The 21,257-nt window shown below is 39.5% G+C and overlaps 3 protein-coding genes across 8 annotated transcripts in view; 1 reads left to right on the forward strand and 2 right to left on the reverse strand.

The window, feature by feature from the left end:
• Positions 1 to 2,458, reverse strand: part of LOC108003857 (uncharacterized) — a 35,993-nt gene extending 33,535 nt beyond the window's left edge. Inside the window, exon 1 of the mRNA XM_062082676.1 lies at positions 2,247 to 2,458. Within this exon, the coding sequence (XP_061938660.1) occupies positions 2,247 to 2,258 (12 nt within the window). The 5' untranslated portion in view covers positions 2,259 to 2,458. The remainder of the gene's footprint in view (positions 1 to 2,246) is intronic.
• The window catches only part of LOC107992993 (synapsin), a 48,321-nt gene that overhangs the window by 3,101 nt on the left and 23,963 nt on the right, over positions 1 to 21,257 (forward strand). The window contains exons 2-6 of one of the 2 annotated variants that reach the window (XM_062082675.1): positions 572 to 986; positions 2,749 to 3,088; positions 4,015 to 4,268; positions 4,506 to 4,641; positions 4,760 to 4,864. In XM_062082675.1, the coding sequence (XP_061938659.1) occupies positions 2,828 to 3,088; positions 4,015 to 4,268; positions 4,506 to 4,641; positions 4,760 to 4,864 (756 nt within the window). In that variant the 5' untranslated portion in view covers positions 572 to 986; positions 2,749 to 2,827. The remainder of the gene's footprint in view (positions 1 to 571; positions 987 to 2,748; positions 3,089 to 4,014; positions 4,269 to 4,505; positions 4,642 to 4,759; positions 4,865 to 21,257) is intronic. The other variant, XM_062082674.1, reaches the window with a different exon arrangement.
• The window catches only part of LOC108003847 (metalloproteinase inhibitor 2), a 144,104-nt gene continuing 127,789 nt past the window's right edge, over positions 4,943 to 21,257 (reverse strand). For 2 of the 5 annotated variants that reach the window (XM_062082679.1, XM_017066381.2), the window contains 4 exons: positions 7,938 to 8,064; positions 7,606 to 7,688; positions 7,290 to 7,523; positions 4,943 to 6,993 (listed from right to left, as the gene is read on the reverse strand). In XM_062082679.1, the coding sequence (XP_061938663.1) occupies positions 6,772 to 6,993; positions 7,290 to 7,523; positions 7,606 to 7,688; positions 7,938 to 8,064 (666 nt within the window). In that variant the 3' untranslated portion in view covers positions 4,943 to 6,771. Of the gene's footprint in view, positions 6,994 to 7,289; positions 7,524 to 7,605; positions 7,689 to 7,937; positions 8,065 to 8,364; positions 8,538 to 13,713; positions 13,796 to 18,499; positions 19,014 to 21,257 lie in introns of those variants that run through there. The other 3 variants (XM_062082681.1, XM_062082680.1, XM_062082682.1) reach the window with 3 other exon arrangements.

The raw sequence follows: 21,257 nt of genomic DNA on the forward strand, positions 1-21,257 counted from the left end.
CTATCGATATGTTAAATTCATCGGTGATGTAAGAAGTATATACAGATTGAGTTAGATCTATTATCTTCATAAAGAGAAGATAAGTATCGCTCGTTATTACCAACTTATTATTGTCAATTCCCCCTACATTGTTAAAATTCAAATCAACGAATCCAGATAATTTCGTATTTTCGTGCTTACTTACATTCTTTCTAGACAATATACAAATCACCGATGAAAAGAAACTCGGCAAAAAGAAGAAAGGAAGGAAGAAGGAAAGAAAGAAAAAAAAGAAGACACTTTTGTCCCTAGAGATAATAACAACAATTATATCTCCACATAGCAAGACTTTTATCTCACGGTTTTACGTAATCAGCTCATCATAAGCCGCTATATATAAAGGCTAATATGTATAATACCTGCAAAGTTTCAACCAACTTTTTTTAACAAAACATCACCACCCTTCGAACCTCGCCTCTTTATAAATAAACGTTTCATTCAACGATTCGCGATTAATTAATCATTGATCATCTCTCGTCATATCTCTCTCTTTCTCTCTCTCTTTCTCTCTACCTGTCTTCCCTTTTTACAGATTTCAACTTGGATTGTTTAGTTTCTCCTTCCTCACCTCTCTTATTTCATCCTTTCCTTTCGGATTACCTTACGTTCAACTGTTATTCCACAAACTCGGCAAGGGAACGCAACATCTCGTTCGAACATCGTCGAGCGAAGAGATCACGACGAGACGACGTCCTTTCCGGTAACCGCCGCGTTTTCGAGAAAGAGACAGACAGGAGGAGAACGTACGGTGTCCACACCGACGAAAACACCAACAAAAGCGGAATTCTGCGGTTTTCGTGAGGAGGACGAGGTCGGTGTTAAACCAGCAAGATTACCGGCCGCGGCGGTTGCGCCAAATACTGTGGTACAGCTACTTCACCCGGCAACATTTCATTCTCCAGCTTTCGACAGTCCTTCACCTCCAATGTTAACTACCTGAAACGGAGGTGAGTGCCTGACGCCTGTGCGCGTATGTGTGCGGCCGCCTATCCGCCTATTTCACTGTCTATTTGCATGTCCGATAATAGTTTGCTCGATGGAATTCCTTCGTACTTTCCCCTCTGTCCGAAGAGATTCCAAGAATTCGGAAACGATATCCGGAAGAGTCAAGAGATTTCTACTTGCTCGTTGAATATATTTTTCCTTTTTCTTTTTTTTTTTTTTTTTGAATAACGATATAAGTTTTGTCTCGATTTCTTCGGGTTTTTTTACGGTAGATTGGTATTTTATTACTTATGAAGTTCGTATTTCTATTGGTTCTAAAGTTGTTGCTTTAAAAAAAGAAAAGGAATAATTCGTAAATAACGAAAAGAATTTTCATTTTCCTCGACTCGAAAAATCGTCGTTGGACGTGTTTCGAGCGAAACGTTTAATTCCGCTCGATGAAGAGAATTGTCACTTTGCTTCTCACGTTTTGGAACGTTTTAGAATGTGTCCATAATGGTACGCGGAGATGCATAGAGCGAGATACGAGACAAAAGAGTATGGGTCGTTGCACGATGGATGCTTGTGGACGAGCACGTTTGTCCCAGCCTTTTCATCGAATTCGAGGACAGAGTCGCATAATATAGCAGCGTAAAATAATACCTTCATCCGCACACAAACTTGCTGCTTCTACCGTGTGTATGTATATCCACACATGTATCTGGCACAACGCGTATCGTGATCTTTCTACGTTATAAATCGTATATTCCAGCTCGCTCCTATTATCCTATTTATCCATATCTATTATATCCTATTGTATCCTATTTATTCTATTTATCCATATCTACTATAATTAACATCGATATTCGAGTCTCTGAAGATCCGAACGACAGCTCGATAATTCCACAAACTGCAGCACACCGTGCCATTATTCAATCAAAGCACAATTAAGTTCAATTAAAAAAATTCAACAATCTGTCCACGTCTCTCCACGTGCATGCAGCCCCCTCCTCCCATCAATCTCGATCCATGCACGCAAATCGGCATGGCGAGAAAATGCTTTGGCAAACGTGCAAACCCAGTGCAACCCCCACTACTACGTATCTATCTATCTATCTATCTATCTACCTTGACAACGGATTGCATCCCGACTGCACCTGCTAAATTTCAAACTGCTGTGAAAAATATCTTTTTGTATTATAATTACAGTTCACAATTGAAGTGAAGCCTGTGAAACCCATGTAACGATCTGTCCAATATTTACCGATTACGCTCAAGCTTACCAAATGTCGCATTCCATGCCTCCACGTTACGAGTCATAGGTACGAGCCACCGGAACCTGGCTATCGAGTACCTGTCACCCGATCGTCTGCCGACGATCGTCAGACGTCCGCCTCCGCCCCCACCTTGTCGCAAAGCACACGAGCGATCGTCGAGCCGCATTTCACGCGAGGCACCGCAACCGACGTGTCCACTTCTCTAATAAGACACCGAGAGACTGGCGAGCTGCCGCGCATCGCAACGCCATGAAAATTACGCCATGTCACCCCCGTGTCACGCATGCAAACCGGCAATCAGCAATCGTCAATCATCGCGCCATCTATGCCATTATTAAAAAAAATATGCATACATAAAATACACCCGAGCACTTGGCTGTTCGATGTGCATATTATGAAAACAGACTCGTATGAAAGAATATATATATATATAAAAAGAGAATGCTAGAAGAAGCGTGAGATCCTTGGACGAACGGACCGATTGCCACTATCACGACCACGACCATAGTTTGTCTTCCAGGTTCTCGTCAGGGGATTTGAGCTCGGAGCTCGACGATGAACCAAGCACAGACTCCGGGCTGGCCTCCATGGCCAGGGATTCGTCATCCCAATCGTATCAAGCGGTGCCCGAACGCCCGTTGCAGTCCCAACCTACGCCGGTTCCGCCGGCCAGCCAACCGCCCGTCCCCGGGGCACCGCCGCCTGGACCCCCTCAACCCGTCGGCGGTGATCTCAGTCTCAACCTGAGACCCGGCTCCAGAACTACCAGTGCTCCATCCTCGCCTGCCAAGACCCGGGAAAGTTTGCTCCAGAGGGTTCAGAGCTTGACAGGGGCTGCTCGTGATCAGGTGGGTTTCTCCACGATCAATTATGGTGAAGTGAGGTGGAGGTAGAGGGAGGAACCGAGGGTGCTCCCTGGAAGACACACGTTCGTGTTATTTTAAATATGACAAATATTGGAGAATATTAAGAAGGCTTTTGAATTTATTTTTTTTTAATCCTTTAAAATCGACTCTCTCGAAAGGTGTATATTTGAGTTACAAATCATAGATTGTCGAATAATTCGTACTACGTTTGGTTTTGAAAACGAAAGAGTAGTTTCGCTGCTAGCTGAACACTTAACCTTCACATTTGCGATAAATATTTTCTTCTTACGTAATTGTAAAAGGAAACGTGTTTGAGTCGACGACGATCATTTCGCGATAAAGAAATTTGAAGAGGTGTTTACGGATTTCTGAATAAATATTCCCGATATGTTTAGTTTAACGAAAGTATCTGATTCTTTAAAGTATCATCGGGATGAGAAAGGTCAAGTTATCTTAGAAATTTCATGAATTTCCAGAGAGCATGACAAGCACGATTGCCCTTCCGTGAAATTCCATCTTCGAGTTTAATTTCCCCAAGGATACAACGCGTATAATAATAATGTATAAATTGTTCCATCATTTTCGAACCATCAGATTGCATTTCCACGTACGTATCGTGCGGCGCAGGATCGACACGAGTCAAGATTTGGATCCAAAATTGCCTCGTTGCATGTTCGACGCGATACACGATCTTTCCAATGTTCCTCGAAGAAATGTGCGAGCTTTCGCGTGCTCCAAATGCCATCGATCTTTTCGACGTTCATTATCCTATTAAACGTTTGAACCTTGCAGTAAAAATTATGCAAAAAGAAAAGTGATTGCAAGTCGTTGGATAATTTTTTTTTTTCGTTATGAAATACATAAGAAAGGCAGAAGAATTAATCGTACCAATTTTGATTGTTAACCAGGGTGCATCGATTCTGGGAGCGGCAGTGTCAGGTGCAACCAGAGGGCCCTCTTACAACAAAGATCGATGCTTCACCTTGCTGGTCATAGACGACCAAAACACCGACTGGAGCAAATATTTCCGGGGTCGTAGGCTTCACGGCGATTACGAGATCCGCGTTGAACAGGCGGAATTTCGGGAATTGTCGTTGACAGCCAGCGAGACTGGCACCGTCGTGTCCATGGCGGTTTATCGTAACGGGACCAAAGTCATCCGGTAATTAAATCCATATTTCGATCGAGTTCTCTTTCTTTTCTCGAAAAGACAGCAACAAAATCTTCATCATTCGTCAACATAATCGCATGATAATGATAATTGTGTAACATGATTTCATACAGTCGATATGATCGGAGAGTTTTTATCCTCATCTTGACATTTATTTCTTAGAATTTTCTTGTTCCATTAATTTCTGAATATTTTCAACGGACTTTGCGAAATAATTTTTGTCCACAGATCCTTCAAGCCCGATTTCGTTCTGATACGACAAAACCTAAAGGACGCGGGAGAAGATTACAAGAATCTTCTTCTCGGTTTGATGTACGGCGGTGTGCCGAGCGTTAACAATCTCACGGCAATTTACAACTTTCAGGTATGATGATTTGGTCCAATTAAAGAAAATCGGGGAAAGAGTGATTCGAATGGAAGGGATAATTAAAACTTGAACACTTTCCACTTTTAGATTTTCTTAATTACGTTTCCTCTTTCAGGATAAACCTTGGGTGTTCGCGCATCTTCTGGGACTTCAACGTCGTTTAGGAAAGGATAACTTCCCGTTGATCGAGCAAACTTACTATCCCAACCATCGTGAAATGGTGAGTTAAATAAAATATCGAAGTTCGCATCATCCTGAAAGTTCACGTAGAAGGGAAAGATTATTATTGTTGTTATTATTATTATTATTATTATACGTTTCTCGTTTTATTTTTTTCCCATTTCTCGTTTCAAATATTATAATACTTACAAAAGTTATCAAATGGAAGAACTAATAAAAGACTAAGAACATACATCGTTCCGTGTTACGTCCTCAAGCTAGGAAGATCCAGGCTAATTCTTCCGCCGTGTCGCGCACTTTTGTACTAAAATTCTAAACCCACGTGAAGGGTCGTCTAAAGGTTCTCTTGTCCTCACCAGGCAAGAAACAATACGATCGTGCTCGGATACATAAAGTTAGAGAAACCCAACTTGATTTGTAACATTTCTAATAACGCTTAGCATCTTTGTGCTATCCTTCGAATAATGAGATAACATAATCGTTGAAAATAAATCCGGATTTTCTCCGTTTTTTTCGAGGAATTATGTTCCTCCTTTTAAATAATATAAAATTTATTTTTTTTTCTTTTTTCTTTTTTTTTTTTTTTTTGTAGAAAATATAGATTATGTTATTTCAATATTCACTGAACCTATACAAGGATTCGCTAAAAATTAAATACTTTCTAGCAGCTTCTTATATATATATATATATATATATATATATATATATATAAAAGAGGAAAAAAAGAGCAAAGCTACGTACAACGAGATGAAAGTGAGAATAATTTAAAAATGTATAATATACATAATCATAATAGCCTAATATGTACAACTAAAAAGAGATGGCCAATCTTTTGTTATTACTTGCTTATTTCAGATTTCGAAACGAAACTCAGTCGAGGTTGCTGTGAAATTCAATTAAATGGAGCGTTGTTTTATATATATATATATAGAAAAAGAAAAATCGTTTATAAATATAAATCTTCCTTAACGCCAATTAGGTAAACGTCGAATACATTATTAACGACGTTTATTATTCAGAGTGTGAAAAGAGGTCAACGAAATAAATAATTATAAAACGAGGAATCCACAATGATACAAAATACGATGCAACAAACCTCGAAACGTAGTAACGAAGTAAAAATTCTCATGAAAATGCAAGCAGTCTCAAGAGTCAGTACGATTCACGTAGTGCCCTTGAACAACAGCTTCCGGGTTGGCTGCGTATAATTTTCAATCATTCCGCTGCTTCGTGTTTAATTAACGAACGATTCTTTTTTTTTTTTTTTTTTGTACTCGTCCACACAACTCGTCCACCCGGATAATTAATACTTCTGATAGAACGCAACAATAAATAGAGCATGGCGCGATGCTGAAACGATAAACGCCACGTTATTGAGAAATTAATGCCAACTTCTTCGAATCAATATACAATTTGACTTGTAAAGTTTCCGAGTTACTTGATTGAAAGAAGTATTCAGAAGCGTTTGATTAATAAATACATAAGTCGCACAGTTGTTCAATAATCTCTTTATACTCTTTATACTTTCAATCGGCAAATTAAAATTAAAACCATTACTAATATTATTGAATATTAGTCAATTGAAAGTTTAAAGAGTAAAGAGATTTCTAAACTTAAAATACAATTTTCATTCGAAACGTCAAGCTTTCATTGATCGAACACTTCTGAATTCTTCGATTATTACAAATGTTTCTTCAACCCGCTCGATTAATCGATTTAAATAAATATATAGAAGAATTAGCATTAATTAACCACGCACATCGCCGATTTTACTGCGTGTTGATACTCTTTCTCTCTATCTCTATCTCTCTACGTTACTAAAATTCTCTCTCTCTCTCTCTCTCTCTCTCTCTCACTCTCTTTCTCTCTCTCCCTTTCGCCATCGTGATCAATCAATCTTTCATTCAACCATAGAACTTTCGTATTGAATCGAAACGGAAGAATATATTAAGGTTCTCGCGCTCTTTTCTGCTCGCGTTCCAGCTGATACTTCTTGATGCAGTTTTTGTAAGGCACCGAGGGTGTCCAATAGCATCCAGATTCTCTGTACATGCAGATGCCGAAATCTTTTTGACACTCCTCGGGACCTGGCCTGGTCTCCCACAGGCATTCCGTGCCGTCTGTGTTCTCCAAAGTTATACCTTTGATCCACCAAGGTGTGTAACGAACCTGAAATAAAATGTTATCGTCACGTTTGATAAGTAATTCTGAATTATGACGTGAAATAAATTCTACGATAGATTCAGAATATTTTGCACATTTTGTTGAGGATTCCATTAGAAATGGGACGAGCTTTACTCGAAAGAGACAAGGAAACAATCATAGAGGAAACTTTTGCACAGCTCAATGCACTCTACTCTGCACTATTATTATTACAAAGTGCGATTGTCGCTCGAAATTATACTAGTTCAGGAATAAAATAAAAAAGAAAAAAAATAACAGCAGAATTTTTCCTTCTCACTCACTTTGCACATACAACTGGAATGATATAAATGCCTGAAGCCCTTCCGCTGTCTGCTCGTCACAAAACGCCAAGGCATCGCTATTCCACACGATGATATATGCGCCTTATCACCGTAAATCACGCGTCCGCTCACAACGTACGTTTCTCCAACTTTAAGCTGCGCTCCGCACATGGAGTCGGAGGACGCGGTCCATAAAATATTTTTCCTCAGCGCGGGATACGTTGTCTTGTTCGCCTGTAATAATAGGGTGACGATAAACGTTTAAATCAAAACGCCGCAAAGCGATCGTGAAAGAAAAATCGTCGGATGTACGAACCTTGAAGAATTTATTCACTTTCACGTTGTACGCAGTTTCGAATTCGTTCACGTTCGTCATCTTCTTCACTCTTACAAGAATGACTAAAGAAAGAAAGAGAGAAAGAGAAAAAGTAGAAGAGGAGGAATAAAATTAACATCGAATTTTTATCGCAAAAATCGTTCGAATCCAGGATAGAACGGGTCAAAATAAAAGAACGATATGATTTTGTTCTTTCTGATAACAATAATATTACGCGCGAAAGGTAATCGCGAATATTTCACTAGTTGTACAGAAATCACGAAGATATATCACACGCGTTTTATTCCTTTCGAAACGCGAAATTTCCTTACCGAAATCTGAATTGCAAAACAGCGTCTGAGGATGACTATTCATGCAAGAACAGGCCACGACCCTCCTTACTTGCGCCAATGATATCGCTACCACCAGCACGTAAATCCAAAACCTTAATCGCCACATCTGCAAACAAACAAACAAAGGAGAAAAACGAAACGGTTAGAAAGTCGTACAGGCTGTGAAATTTAAACAAAATCCACAATTCGAAATTTTATTATGTTACGATAAATAAATGCGATGCATCGCGCCTCGAGTCGTATCAAGGATGACAGAGATATGGAATCGGAATCGAAGTTAATGTTTGCCAGAGATAAAAGTGAAAGGTGGAAATTCATTACGCGATAAGAGGCGAGCTAATGAAACGAATCTCCAACAACATTGTAAAGAGATAAACGAAGAATTCTTTCTCGGGAGAGATGCTACCTAGCTTTCTCGCTCCATCTATCTTCGAAATCTGATTAACCGTATCCGAACGATCCGAGCCAGCTGTCATCCGTCCCAGAAACCTTATAACTTTATTTATCCACTGTTCGAACTCCACGGCTAAATCGCCATTTCGTTTTCGAAAAAGAAACGTCTCGGCGAATCACCATTTTCTAAATGGCCATTCTGCCCGATTGGCGCATCTAAATCTGGCATCTCGACCACCTGCGAATCTCGTTAATGTAAATTTATTCAATCCTCAATCCGGGGAGAGGGGGGAAGGGATTGTAATTCGTGCACGAATTGAATCGATGCGCGAGATTCTGCGAAACTGATCGCATATCAACAATTGTTTACACCACGTCTCGAATAAGCCAAACAAACGCGATTTCGGACGGGAATAATAATAATAATAATAATTATAATAATAATAATAATCTGAGAATAAAATGGTTAACGAAGCCGGGATTCTCGTTGGAGAGCGAGGATGAACTCGTTAGAGATATAATCTAAGAGTAGAAATTTTCGAGAAGTATTCTTCCCCCCTCGAAACGAACATTGTGTCGCGAGAGTGAAAACTACTTTCAACGATCGTTCACTACACGGTTTATACCCATTTGTAAGAAACGATTCTTGAAAGTTTTACTCTCTAATACACATTTGCATATTGGATCCTACGTTCGAGCGAACGTGTAGGATTAAAGAAAGGTAGGTGAAATGAAAATATACGAGGGGAATAAATCAGTTTTCAGCGAGATTCCATGAATTTCATTGATGGACACTCGACGTCAAGTATAATGGCGAAGAGTCATCTTTGAACCGATAATAAACATTATAGAAGCGCTCGGCTATTCGGCCTAGTTTATGGACGTCAGCTGGACCAGAGATCTAAACATAGACGTAAAATAGTATAACCGAAGTCGAACGCGGACCAAAAATGCCGTGAGCCGTTTCACAGATCTTATTGACGATACGTTTCCTTGGACTGGCGAGAATAGACCCGGTGGACGCAGCTTAGAATCTAGGCATTCCTAACGGAACCGACCAGTTGCTGCAGAATTCCCTTCGGTAACTATACCGTGATTACCGCGCTATCGGTATTCAATCCCGATGAACTTTCCAATAATTTCCATCCTGATTTTATCTTCGCCTCATCGTTCCAAGATTTACCGCTTTCTTCCTTCTAAAATCATGAATAATAGGATTCTCGAAGAATATTAATTCTCCCTTGTGAAAGAAAAAAAAAGATTAACTAAACTCTTTTAAAAGAAAAGGGATTTTAATTCTTGAGCAAGAGAAGTCGTGTGATTATATCATATATCGAATAAGATAATTCTCGAGAGACGAAATATATAAGATGCAATAAAGAAAAAAGAAGCCATAGTATTGAATATTGATACAAATCGAAAACGTAATCGTAAGATTAAGATGGAAAAATTTATAAAAGCGTACGTACATTTTACATTCTAGTACGAGAATGAGGAGGAAATTAAAATATTTGCGCAAAAACGATATCAATGAACTTTATCGTCTTCAATGGAATGCATTGAACGTACAATGATCGTTAGCGTGCATGGAGCAGCGACAATGGCCAACCATGTGCCACGTACGTACGTATAAGTAGCGAGTACATTACACTTGAAAACGATCGCTAGCAGGCGTGATACTCGCGATACTCTGAAATGCAAAGTGCATTTACGCCGCTTTTCAGTAACGGACGAACTCGTGGCAAGTTCGATCAACGCATACTTTCGATACTTGTGGAATATCGAGTTTCGACAGGATTTTTTTGACAGGGGATAGAACGTAAAACGTTGACGCGCCGTCGGAATATCAATCGCATCTTGCTGAATTCAACAGCAATTTTGATGGAACGCAATCCACGCGATCATCGTTTAACATCGAGCCATCCGTCCATCCATCCATGGATTTATGCACCGTCATTGAATTTTTTCCGCGCGGTCAACGCGATGGATAAACTTTCGTTGCAAAAAGATCGTTTCGAAAAATTTATCGATCGTCCGACAACGAGCTATCCTCTTCGTCGGTGTCGATGGAATGAATGGGGAATAATAAAGGCAATCTGACTGAATTGAAGCGCGTTGAAGCTTACGTTGGGAAGTCTGGTAAAAGGTTCGATGGTGTTTTTGCTTTTTTTCTTTCCCGCCTAGTAGATTCGATTTTATTCACGCTCGTATAACGCATTGTACAGTTTTATCACTCACGACGAGGGACCTGGATATTACAGTATAATGACAAGGAGCAATTTTGCGTTTGACGGTCGTAAAACGCGTTTGATTATCGTAATTACGTAGGTAGTATTGGGTGTCTTAGAATTATTGCTATGAACTCGAGTGGTCGTACAATTTACGATAGAAATTTACGTAGAATTTACGACTCGATATCTTTCTCTTCTTTCATTGCATAATCCAATTCTTTACCTTATAAATTGTCAGCATAAAGAAAGAAGGAAAAAAAGAAGAGAAAAAAAAGAAAACAAACAAACGTTAAATTAAATCAATTTCAAAACAATTATCAATGCAGCTTTATAGTTTTACATCGGTACAAGATTAAGCGTTCTCTTATTTTATGATAAATTTGAACATTTATATACTCGGATAAGAATATCGCAGATGACGCGAACGATCGTTAATTACAGTGGAGCGTTGGAATCTTTCAAACAAATCTTTTTAAAAATAGTAACGACTCTATGAATAAGTTTGTTAATCCAAGATCAGTTCGATCCATCGGTTTACAACCGGTGGAAATATTAAAATACGTATTTTTAAATTCAAAAACATTTTCCTTCCTCCTCAAAAAATTCACGGACACGATCACGGTTAAACAAACGATCGGTCGTGTCCGATCGAGCGCAAAGTGCATCGAAAAATAATGGCCACTTTATAATTAAACGGAGCCACAGTCGGCAGCGCCCACACCCAAAACGATGACACCGGTTGCGTTGCATCGCGCTTCATGCATCACCATGCAAAACGGATCGATCGGTCGACTGATGTCATACAGGCATTATTTTTTATTTCCTGCCCGCAATAACAAACACACGGGCCGACCATGAATGGATCTCTCCGCGATCCTCCACGCCTCGTGTGACGCATCACCGTGACGATTTGGTCCCACACGATTCGTCACACGAATCACGACTTATTTCGTCTCGAATCGAGTTATGACGCCTCTCGTTCCTGACGCTTGTCCCTGCGTAATTATTCCACCACTCGGAACGATATATCGTGTATCGTATTGCGTTTATATATAGGTCACAATCCGGTGTGAAACGAATATATTGCTCGTCACGCATTGAAAATGGATTCGATTTCGTCTTGCTCCAATTGGAGCAAAAGTTTCCTTCTTACCAACGCGCACTAATGCATCGCGATCCGAGTGGTTACGCGTTCAGCAAAGATTTAGCAATCTGATTTCTCAGACGCTGTGCGTACGTTCTCTTTAATCGACACTTTTGCTGGAAACAGAATTTTCCTCCGACGGAAATTAATTGATCGAAGAAGATATCGCGTTTCGAGCGTGAAAGGGTTAACCATCATCGGTCGGGTAAAATTAAAAATCTTATTTGTCGCCTCGGGTTCGACGCGGACTTCCTGAAATCGTACTCGATCGTAAAGTATCGAAAGTTACGAGACGCGTATCGACTCTTTAAACGGCGGATTAAGACGTTTCGAGATTTAACGCGGCAACACGAGGGATATAAAAATGTTCGAAGACGACCGAATACGCTCGAAGGTTGAACCGTATTATTAATTCTTTTCTTTCTTTTTATTTTTTTTCATTACGAATACGTGCAATTGGACCAACGCTCGATGCAAAACTAAGTAATTTACGATGGATAATTTCGAGTACGAGGATTTGCGATTGCACGGATGCAAATAAGTGTACAAGGCCGTGGCAATTAACCTTAAACTTCGAATAAAATTATACGGTGCGCCGGTTGAACGTAAATGAGAGCCGGCCCATGTTTGTACCCGTTACACCTCATACTTATGGTAATCTAACACGAGCATATAAGTGCGCATAAGTGTAATATTATAACTCTTCCGCAGTTTTATAGCGTCCAGTACAAGCGCGAGGATAAACCTCGAGACAAAACGTACGTGCATTTACAGCGAGCGACGAATCGCTCGGAGGATTGCCATAACATGATGAAATTGCCGCGAACACGTGGTATAAATACCAATCGGCGAGCATACGATAATCACATTCGCGTTTCTTTTCTCTCATTCACGCCTCGTTTACACCAATATCGAGACCACGGATGCAATTTGCAAAATCATGACCAACCAACCGAGTATCGCTCGACAACTCCACCGCGCTATCTGGCGGTGGATCGCTTGAAAAATCTCGAGAAAACTTCCATCTTCTCCAGAGAAGAATTCTTCAAAAGCTCGAGATCTGTTCGAATCGAGAAACAATCTTGCACGATCGGTGTTAACAGCTATTGATTCAATCGATTTCCCTTATCTGGAGCATTGAAGTCGCAATCCGTGACCTTTTACGTAACCTCGTCGAGGCGTCCTGCACACACGCGCGATTTTACATTTTACATCGAGATCGAGCACCGGCGAGAGGATTGTTTCCCCGCGTCCCCCTCGTAACGTTTATCGCTTTCGTATATCTTCATTAAGGCCTCGAAATGACGTTGTAACGACGTGGAACAACCGTGGTGATGTTTCGACGGTTCGAAACGAGAACCGTCGAGAGAAATTCCTCGAGTCATCGTGCCACGAAACAACTCTGGAACGATCAAAGAGCGTTGTCATAATACCACCACCGTCGCAGTGCACTCCCCGTGATTGCAACGACACTAATGCATCCACCGCAGATCTTTATCTACGTGCTACGAGCCCACTTTCTCCGATCTCGCGCTTTCATTCGCCGGTTTCGACTTTCAGACTCGCTCGCCGACTACTCCCCAGTCGCGTTATTCCGATTAATTTGCCGTTTTCCACCAGCGACTGAACTTGAGCCGATTTTCTTTCTTAAAAAACTCGTCTCGCTTATTATTTTAAATGACAACGGAGGAAGGGAGAAGGAGAGAAATATTTCGAGAGGAACATTCCAAGGAACGGAAGCGATATTGTGCGGAGGAGCGAGGAGGATCCGAAGAAATTTGTTTCGAAACTAGGAAGACAATCGGAATGGAATACCGGGTTACAGCCGGGAATTCTTGCAATTGTTTACACGACACAGTGGGCGGATTTACGCGGCCGTTAGAACGCGTTCTCGACGAGTTCTTGAAGTTCTATATTACGTTACAAGTGACAGCAACGCTGGCGACACCAGCTCGTATCAAATATACCGAGGCGTGCATCGACTCACCAGTTTTGAGTGCGTGAAAATGTTGCGACAGTGTCTCCCAACCTCTCTCCGATCACGTTCATAATAATCGTGTTAATCCGCGCTTATAAAAATAAAAGGACGAGAAAAATAAGTATCACGGATTCAAGTAGGGATAGAACAAGTTGTGTCTTTTTCCATGGATCTTATGTAATATAATACAACAGTTTCTTGGAAAATGTTATATTATATCACACCGAATATTATCGAAATGCAAGAATGAATACGTATATATATGATTCTCATTCAAGCAAATCGTGAAAGTTTTAGTTTTAAATGAATATATCGAAATGATATTCAATTATAATGAAAGTACTCGAGAGAAGTGATGGGTTAGCGAGACATCTAACGAAATGAGCAAGAAGTATTCAACAACGGAATGAACTATCTATCTATCAATAATAATAGAATGTTGCGAAGCAGTTTGAGAAAAAAAAAATATATCGTAACGATTTGTTTGAGCGCTACTGTTTTGTCAAGTAGTTGGAAAATGCAGCATCTACCGGTTTACAAGATTCCGTTCTCATGAAACGAAGAATATATCGTATAAACTGTTATCCGAGTAACAAGATGATAATATTGTGCTTAGCTCGATGGAAATATATCAAAAATACTTAACTAAGTGATTTAAACGTGGAAACTTTTAAACGGTAAACGGAAGAGGCGTGGAATAGAACCTGTTCAATTAACATCTCGCCACGGTAACACGGATGAAAATGACACGAACCCATTAATACGTCGATAAACCATAATTCCTGGAGATTTATACACCTAAATGTTTATTGAAGTATCCAGTCCGAATATCCTGTTTCCCAATATAAACTGTACCCCATTAAAGAGCTCGAAATATGTTTTCATTTAAAGGGAGAAACGAACGAAGAATTTATTACGAGAATCGAATAGAACGATTGTTGTTTCCATTGTCAAGTGTCACGATTAATTATTCCTCGTTTTACGTATAAATGGATCGCGTATCGTTCGAACGAGTTATGTCTAGATTTAATGAACTTCTGGTCTCAAAGTGGCATATAAACACGTTGAAGCCGAGAACAATTGTTCTTTCTCGTTATCGTTACTAGAAGTCGTTATACTGGATTAGCGTTCTTGGAAATATTTCTGAAAATACGTTTGGTCTATTCTCGAATATCGAGGATAAAAATGTTTATTCAATTTTCTCGTTCCTGGAAAATTTCTCTGTAGGTATGCAAATTGAAATAAACAAAGAAGAAAAAGAAGAAGAAGAAGAAGAAACGAATACCACGCGAGAAATACAAAAGTTATTTTTCCTTCTTTTGATCAAACGCAAATTTTGCATTATTCACAACCCTTTGTTTCCTTGGAAGAAAGATGAAGAAAATATATTCGAGCGTGTAAATTCGTTGCCAATTTTGGAGCAGCCAGACTGCCCGTGGCTACGATGCGTGGCTAACCGTATCTCGTTAAAATTTAATAACAACCCTTTAACGGCGGGACGAGGGATTAGGCCTCTGATCTCAATCAAGCGGAGAAGAAACGTTTGTCGTGCCGAGGTTAAAGAATTTTTGCGATGGCCGCAAATTTCATTCGAACAACCATTTTCCTCGCATATATTTACGTATTTACATATTTACATATTCATTAATTCAGCGTTACGTTTACACTGGCGCGACAATATATCCATCCTGACCGAATTTTTCTCAATGAATCGTTCGGTGCACTGCTTCCAAACAGGATGCATCGATCACTTTCATCGGTAATGAACACCATCGATTATACGTCCAACAAAATTTCGCTGTAAATAGCGCGGTAAATGTTTCGACGAAACTTTCAATTTCTCGAATTTTATTTCTCTTTAAAATATTCCAACGATAAATAATAACAAAAAAGATCTTTGACAACGATCCCATTTTCTACCGCGTCGTCTCTTTCGATTCTTTCTAGACTTTCGAAAATTGGAAATATACTCAAAGAAATTCAGAAATTCACAATTTCAGCTCAGAGTTTCTGAAACGACGTCGAAAGAAATCGCGAGAGTGTAGAACAAACATAAATATCTCGCGCTCGCATCGAAAACAATAAGTCAGTCAGTCAGTCAGTCAATCAGTCAGTCAGTCAATGAGTCGCAGTAATGTCGGTAACACGCACAAGGAATGAGAGTAATGCAATTTCGCGCATAACACTTCAAGTTTGTGTGGATAGCAATTAGCATCTCTGACAATCGAGCCGAGCCGAGTGGCACACGTTTCAAACACGTTGTTTAAAGTTCATCGTCATCGTATTTGCTGACTGCGCGTGCAATTAATGCGCGAAAAATGACATACAGCATCGGCGGATATATACGGGATTCCATGAAACGATGTAAATTGAAAACGCATGAAAAACATTTCCAAAGGATTCTCAGAATGCTTGGCAAGTATTTTTTTGTTGCTATTAGAAGAGGCATGAAACATTCACAAACAAATGTCGCGTGATGTTTGAAACGCTGTTCTTTTTAAGAAACAATGCATCTCTCAGGTCAAATGTTACGGTTACCATGAAATGTCGGGACGTGACATCGATAACGTGTACAAATCGGGGAATCTATTGTGAAAATAAAATGTACACTCAGGATTTTCCCTCGAGATTTCGCGCTTTGCGATCCTTTCTCAAATTTTTCCGTATTCTCGTTCGAATCGTGATAATTCAATCACTCGATATATAATATCATCGTAAATAAATTATCGCTGCATAAAAAAAAAAAAAAAAAATACGAGAAGACGATAAAAATCGTCTCAGTTTCTCGGAATGGAATCGATCGATGAGATCATCATTCTCCATAAAGAAAGTATTAATCTATTTTTCCTTTCAGGAACGAGGAAAAATTAAATACGATCATGCTTGAATAGATCCATATTTTTCCCTTCAGTGATAGAAAATAACAAACTTGCACAAAAAAAAAACTTCACAATTTCATTTATAAAAATCAGAAGATATATCCAGAAAGTAATAACACCGAGTTACGACCTCCTTTCACATCGTGCAACTTTCGTACTGGAGGGAGAAAAAGAAAAAAAAAAGAAGAAAAAGAAAAAAAAATAAATTATATAAATATATATATATATATTCAAACGATCAAATATATTATCGAGACGATATTTCGCTCAACTTCGACTACCAAACAATCGGATTCACATCCAACCGTGCTCACGTCCGTACGTGACCTAAGAGTCGAATAATGCGAACACAGAGAGCAACATTTTATTACAATCTAGATAAAAATACGAGGCGGGTAACGTCCAACCGTCTGCCATGCATCGGGTAACGAGATAAATCAGCGGTTTTCCTCGGAAACAGTCGAATCATTTATACGTTCTAAATTCGCATTTGTAAACCTCGGCTGCGATCACGCCACACGTCCGGACAAGTATTAATTACACGATCGATCGATCCGAACGGTTCGAATTTCGTTTTTCGTGAAAAACGAGAAACGCGCGCGAAATTTGATCAAATGGTCGAAACGTAAGAGAACGTGCGCGAGAGATAAATCGTGCGATAATCGAGATGTCTCGAGAGAGAGAGAAACGATGATTTAACAATTTTCCTGATCATTTGTGACGGACAACGTCCAATTAATGAAAACGATTTAACGAACGGCCGCTTCTTCGCGCATCCGAGAGAAGAGAGAATATTATGAGGAGCCGTGTTAGCAAGTGTTGCAAATTGATAATTGCAAACGAAGAGGTTAATAACGGAGAGCAACGTGACGCGTAATAAACGAGAGAAGAGGCAATACGTCAGTACGAATAATCGGTATAAATATCGCGCTTATCGTCATTATCCGACATCCCATCTAGAGGAGGAACTAACTTCTTCTTTGATAAAATTGCGTGACTCATTCGCGGCGCGGAAATAATTCGAAATGCAAACAAATGGGGCATAAATTGAAGAACGTTCAACCTTCTCGCGGTTGGGAAGTTCGAGTTTGCCTATAAATTTTAAAAATTAAAAAGCACTGTTTAATGAGAGATTGCGTTTAACCTCGTCAAAGTATTCAAAAGAGATTATTTTCGCACTTGTTTTCGCATTGTCGAAAATTGTAAACTTAGATGATTTCGAAATATTTTTTTTTATTCTTTCTGGGACTGCAATATTTTGCTCGATCTTCGTGGAAAAGCTTCATAAAACTCGTTTCGAACTTAAAAATTTTAAAAAAATACCTCCGCAAAAAGAGCTCAAAGATTGTTTCTGAATAATTTGGAGGTTTTTATCTCAGGGATATAATAATTTGTTTAATTTCCTTTTACAATTTGTAAAAAAAAAGAAAATCGCTTGATGAATCGCATCAATTTGTATCGTATATCACATTTCGACGTAAATTTCAGAAATTTTCGAACTTTCGTAGTTACTTTAGACCAATTTTCGCGTCACATTGAGAGATAAATATTAGAAACGATCAGGAATTCCAAGAAAAATCAACACTCCCTTTCCCCCTCTCTTAGATGATGCCCATTCAAAATAAATATTGCTGAATGATACGCTACTACATCCCAGATACGTATGTACACACACATATACACGTAATATTCTCGTGACACTCGCGATAATCCGCTACAACAGACTGTTAACAAATAGACGAATGAAAAAGAGAAAGAGAGAGAAAGAGAGAGAGAGAGAGAAAAAAGACGCGCATATATCAACTTTCGTAACAGGAAAGAAAAATAACGTGACGTGAAAGTTGACACTGTCTCTTCTACGTATCGGGAACAACCTTTACACGTGATTGTATAACACTTGAATTAAACGAACTCACTCTGATTTCCTTAGAACGTAGTAGAACGAGCCACGTACACTTGACCCACAGTTTGCGATTCTAAACTTGCGAACGGAAAAATGTCACAACGTCCGAGTTCACTGGGACGGGGTCACCAAAAAAAAAAAAAAAAAGGAAGAAAGAAAGAAAGAAAGAAAGAAGAGAAAGAAGAAAAAAGCGAATATTTATCGTTTCAAGCGAGATTGAAACACTGAAAAAACCGGATCACTTCCTATTCGATTTCTGATAACCCACAATATCGGTTTGATATCGGAGGAAAGGAAGGAATCTCGTCGATGGAATGTTCTAAAAATAAAGAGTCGCGGTTCGAAACGGAGCGGCCAGGTGGAAGCTTCTAAGACGCGCGTCAAAGCAGAACTGTCCCAGTTCCATCGTATTACCGCTATTATATTCCGCGGCCAGCATCCGTACATGCGTATACGCATGAGCTGTGGGGCTCGTGCGCGCGGATCTTCCATCCGCGGCGTGCAAAAGCCAGAACCGAGCCGAAAAAAGAAATACGTAGGGGAACGTACGTGCGTGCGCCTATCTGAATTGCGATTAATCATAAATTTGGACCGGATTGCGTCATGTCGCGGCTCACGTCGATGCGTAGTCGGAAGTGCAGCTTGCCCGAAATTGGCGATTACGTCGATTTACTCGCGGTAAAGGGGCTTATAGAATATATGGAACAAACAGAAATTTGCTCTCGTCGATTTTCAGAGCCAGAGACGAAATTTACGTACGAAATTTTTATCCACTCGCTCTCCAAGGATCGAAGATATATTTTGAGATATATTTTGAGTTTTGAATTTTAATACCTGTGCTCGCAACTTGATGTGTCTCTTTTATATCTCCTTTGCCAAGGAGAGGAGAACACGAGAGAGTAGAATTGGATTTGTGTTTGGATATTCGTAGAAAATGAATTCGACGGATTAAGGAAGAAAATTGATATCTAATGGAAATATGGCAGAGATAAATTGCGAATAGCTCGTATAAATCATGTAATATTGACGAGATTATATTTTTTATAAATATCTATTACTGGAATTGAGTCATGATATAATAAGTATATTGATTATATAAATATCGATGATATTTGCATTATATGTTTAAACGGAACAATGGAAGTAACGTTGTATTGGTTTGCACGTACTTATCGTGACTGATAACATGTAGACTCCGTCAAGACTACAAGTATAAACGTACGCATGTTTAATCATCGAACAATCTCGTAATTTCGACCGCTTTATCACCGTTTTTATTCATCGAATTGCCACGAATATCGAAATCGAGATCTATTGCCAAAAATAATAAGGTAGAAAACGAATGATCGTCATCGTTCAATAACGAAACTTTAAACGAAAGAGAAAATATTCAGATAATTCCTCTGTGATTACTCTGCACAAAATACGTTTCACGTTTCCATACAATCATCCGTATCTCTAAATCAGATAATTAAATAATTGCAAAAATTAATTCTATCACTTTTTTTCAGATTCACACAACTTTCTTTTTTCACAAACTTTCCGAAACGTTTTTTTTCTTTTTCCTCTTCTTTTTCCCTCGAAGAGTGTATTTATTCCGTCGAGATTATTTCATTTCGAAATTCGACAATTCGTGTTTTAAATTTGAAAGAAAATTTCGAGATTCGACGTGTCCCGTTTATATTTAATCATAATTGTCCAATAAAATGCAGCGATCCAGTATGCCAAAAAAAATCCCGATACACGCCGTTCGCGCGCTCGTAACGTTGCAAACGATATCGAGAGCGCCGATTCGCGGTCGTCGAGGACAGAGGAAAAAGAATCGACCTGGCACGGTTTCAAACCCCGATGGCAGTGAATCTCCCTATGACCTTGCATAACTGCTTCACGGGGTCCGCTATTATTAATCTTGCGCGTAACATTACAATTTCGACGTGACGTTCTTTTGCTCGCTCCATTCGAATCCAGATTCCCCCGCGCTCATTCATAAACCAATAAAAAAATTCCTTCGGAAAGAACGCAAGAATAAATTCGACCCGACGAATCGTTTCTTTTTCTTTTGACGACGATGAAGTGGAGGAAATTACATTACGAAATCTTAAATTTGGAACTTGTATTCCTCGATATCTACTCGATTGAACGAATTAGAGTTTAAATATTATGAATTATCATCCATAGAAATGGATAATAATGGGAAAATGGTCATTCCGTGTGCAGGAATAAATCTATCGACGAAGTTTAAAATTTAGAAATTTTTAAATGCGTAATTCGATTACGCAGGGAAAATTACTCCCATCCACTTCGTCGAGTCATTTCGATAACTTCCACCGTGTTAAACCCTGTTCCATCCTCGTTCCAATTTCTCGCGTAACTTTCATCCGAGGGCAAATTGTTAGCTTGGAAACGTTTCATTATGATAATGAAAGGAATTAGGGTAATCACCGATTACCAACGGGGAAAGTAAAGCCGATAAAAGGATCACGGCTCGTTCGCGGTGTTCCTTCGTGAATGCGTATCTATATTTACGCCGTGACTCAATGTAAATAACTGGAAGGAACTGACGCGATACTGGTGGTCGACAATTTGCTCGTCAAATCGGCCGTTAATGCGACCAGATAACAATCCGCCACTCTTCATTCATTCGATCGAGATGAAAAGGGTAACCGAAAGGCTCGATTCACTTCGCGCATTAATTCGAAGATTCGTAAGCAAATCGAGTCTCGTACGCGGCTTCGAAACAGCGGCAATATTCAACGGTATGATTCATTCCG

This window comes from Apis cerana, linkage group LG12 (genome assembly GCF_029169275.1).
Source record: "Apis cerana isolate GH-2021 linkage group LG12, AcerK_1.0, whole genome shotgun sequence".
In the NCBI taxonomy this organism is placed as follows: Eukaryota; Metazoa; Arthropoda; class Insecta; order Hymenoptera; family Apidae; genus Apis; species Apis cerana.